General features: G+C 64.5%; 1 protein-coding gene across 1 annotated transcript; it reads right to left on the bottom strand.

The window, feature by feature from the left end:
* Window positions 1-1,344: 1,344 nt before the first annotated feature.
* LOC104999315 (interferon-induced transmembrane protein 1-like) lies at window positions 1,345-2,390 on the bottom strand (the record flags this gene model as incomplete). Its single annotated transcript, XM_010854858.1, is given in 2 exon segments — window positions 1,345-1,682; window positions 2,265-2,390. Coding segments are annotated over 2 exon segments (315 nt in total), but the record flags the coding sequence as incomplete, so codon positions are not given.
* Window positions 2,391-2,394: the final 4 nt, after the last annotated feature.

The following is a 2,394-nucleotide window of genomic DNA, read 5'->3' as shown; positions in this document are numbered from 1 at the left end:
GCCCTGCTCTGCCCTCCCCCAGCTGGGACCAAAACCCGGTGTCTTGAGGAGCCGTGCCTTCTGAATTCCTCGAGGCCCAGTCCAGGCAGAGCAGAGGCAGAGCCTTCTCCCCACGGGCTCCTGCCCCGCTGCCGACCCCCACGTCACCCTGGCCCAGGGCTCCCACCTCCCGCTCTGTCCTCCGCTCCCCCAACTCACCCCAGCCCAGGTCACCCACAGCTGACAGGGGACACGGGACCGTCCGCTGGGAACCAGGCCGGGCCGTGGCTCCGAGGACCACAGCTGCTCACGGCCCGGCCGTCAGCACCCGGGGCCGTCGAGGGAAGGGCCCTCGGTTTCCTCTGCCTGATGCCTCGGGCCTCCTGTGATTTTCAGAAGGTCCGGGACACGGGCCTTTGCGGCCTGCACGGGGGCTCCCACCTAGCAGGACCCTCACCGCAAATCGGTGAAGCTCAGGCAGGCTACACTCAGTGCTACCAGCCCTGGCGACTGCTGCCCGCCTGAGAGGATGTGGGGACCCCCTAGGGCCTGCCGGGGTTGGGGTTAACAGGCCAGGGGTCAGGGTCACACATCTGTCCCCCCGTCCCTGCCTGGGAGACAGTCCTTCCTGGACTCAGAGAGGCAGTCTGCCAGCCTCTCCTTCCGCAGGACTCAGCGTCCCTGAGGCTGAGCCCTCCTGCTCTCATGTGGGACCCAAGAGAGAGTGGGCAACCTCATCTGAGCCACCGTCCTCCAGGGAGGATCCAAGTAGGGCCCAGTGGGGATGGGGCGTCCATCTCCTCTGAGTGCCAGGAGGAGGGGAACCCACTGTGAAGAGCTGCTGACTTCAGTGAGAGCTGGACAGGACTGGCCCTGGGCCCTGAGTGAGCCCAGGAGAGCCTGGGTCCCCAAAGGGCGTGTGGACGGGGTCACTTCCCAGCGCAGCCTGTGGCTGCCGGGACTCCTCCAGCCTCTCGGGGTGACACCCCGGACACCCTGTGCAGGGCACAGTGGCTCAGCAGCTGGGGTGCGGCCCCCCACCCACTCCCCCTGGGGCGTCAGAGACAGGAATACCTGCCCGGGTGTCTCTTCGCATTGGGCTAGGAGCGGCCCCATCTCCCCGTCTGCATCCCAGGCTCACAACAATGTCCCAGGTCCCCAGTGTCTGCGAGACTCTTCCACCCAGCAGGGCCCGCTGGTTTTGAGGGGACGAAGGGGTCTTTCCTCTGGGGGTTCCTGTTGACCGCGGTGGGGTCACCAGCTCTGTTCTGGCCTTCTCAGTCAGCCCCCAGCTGACTGCTGTGGGCTCCCCAGAGGCCGCCAGGGTCATAGCAGTGTCCCCTCCGCAGGAGACATCACAGCAGCTTCACAGACAAGGGTGCTTTATTGATTCAGTGGTTGACAATCTGTGTCTATAAACTGCTGCCTATGGCTTGGGGGCGCGGCAGGCTCATGCCTCGGGTGCAAAGCCACCAAGGAAGGTGGAGGCCCTGGACCGCCTCCATGGACAGCGGCTAGTAGCCTCCATGTCTACGCATCCGCAAAGCCGTCTCGTAGGCTGCCATGTAGACAAAAATGAGAAGAACGATCGATCCAATGGTCAGAAAGATGCCCAGGACCAGGGCCCAGATGTTCAGGCACTTGGCGGTAGAGGCGTAGCTCTGGGCCCCAGTGATGTCGCCGACCATCTTCCGGTCCCTAGACTGGAGGAGGAGAGGTGGTGAGGGTCCAGGTGACCGCCGGGCGCTGTGGCTCAGGCCCTCCCCTGCTGCTCCCAGTCACCCGATGGCTCGTTCCCTGGAGTCTGGACAGGACAGTGGCCGGTGATACCCTCCCCTCTTGGGGCCTCTGTCTGGGTCCTCACAGAGAGTCAGCCTCTCCAGGAGCCCCAGGGCTCAGCCTCCCGTCCTCTCAGGCCCCTTCACCGGCCACTCACACACCAGGGGTCAGGGTCCTTGCAGCACCTTCCTCGTTTCCGGACCAGACTCGTGTTCTGAAGCTGAGTGTGAAGGCTGTGCCTTCCCTAATGAGGCTGGGAAGGAGGCCGTCTTGGGGTGCGAGAGACACAGACCCCCAGCTCCACCCCATGTGAACCCAGGCAGCCTCGCCATGAGTCTCCCTGGGAACGATCCCCCAGGCCACACTCTCACACACACACAACACACACACGAAAGAGCGTGCACACAGACCCGTACACACGGGGGCTCCCCATGCACGTGCCGTCTGGGCAGGGCCTCTCCAGGCTCACACACACTTCCGTGGAGACGCCCCGGGTGCCCACCCACCTTCACAGAGTAGGCGAATGCCACGAAGCCCAGGCAGCACCAGTTCAGGAAGACGGTGTTGAACAGGGACTACACGATGTGGTCGGGCACGGCGGTGTCGCTGCGGATGTTGATCACCGTGGTCGTCACG

This window comes from Bison bison, unplaced genomic scaffold (assembly GCF_000754665.1).
Source record: "Bison bison bison isolate TAMUID 2011002044 unplaced genomic scaffold, Bison_UMD1.0 scf7180017853521, whole genome shotgun sequence".
Classification (NCBI taxonomy): Eukaryota; Metazoa; Chordata; class Mammalia; order Artiodactyla; family Bovidae; genus Bison; species Bison bison.
Note: the sequence above shows the minus strand (reverse complement) of the source record. Positions and strands in the feature narration are given on the sequence as shown.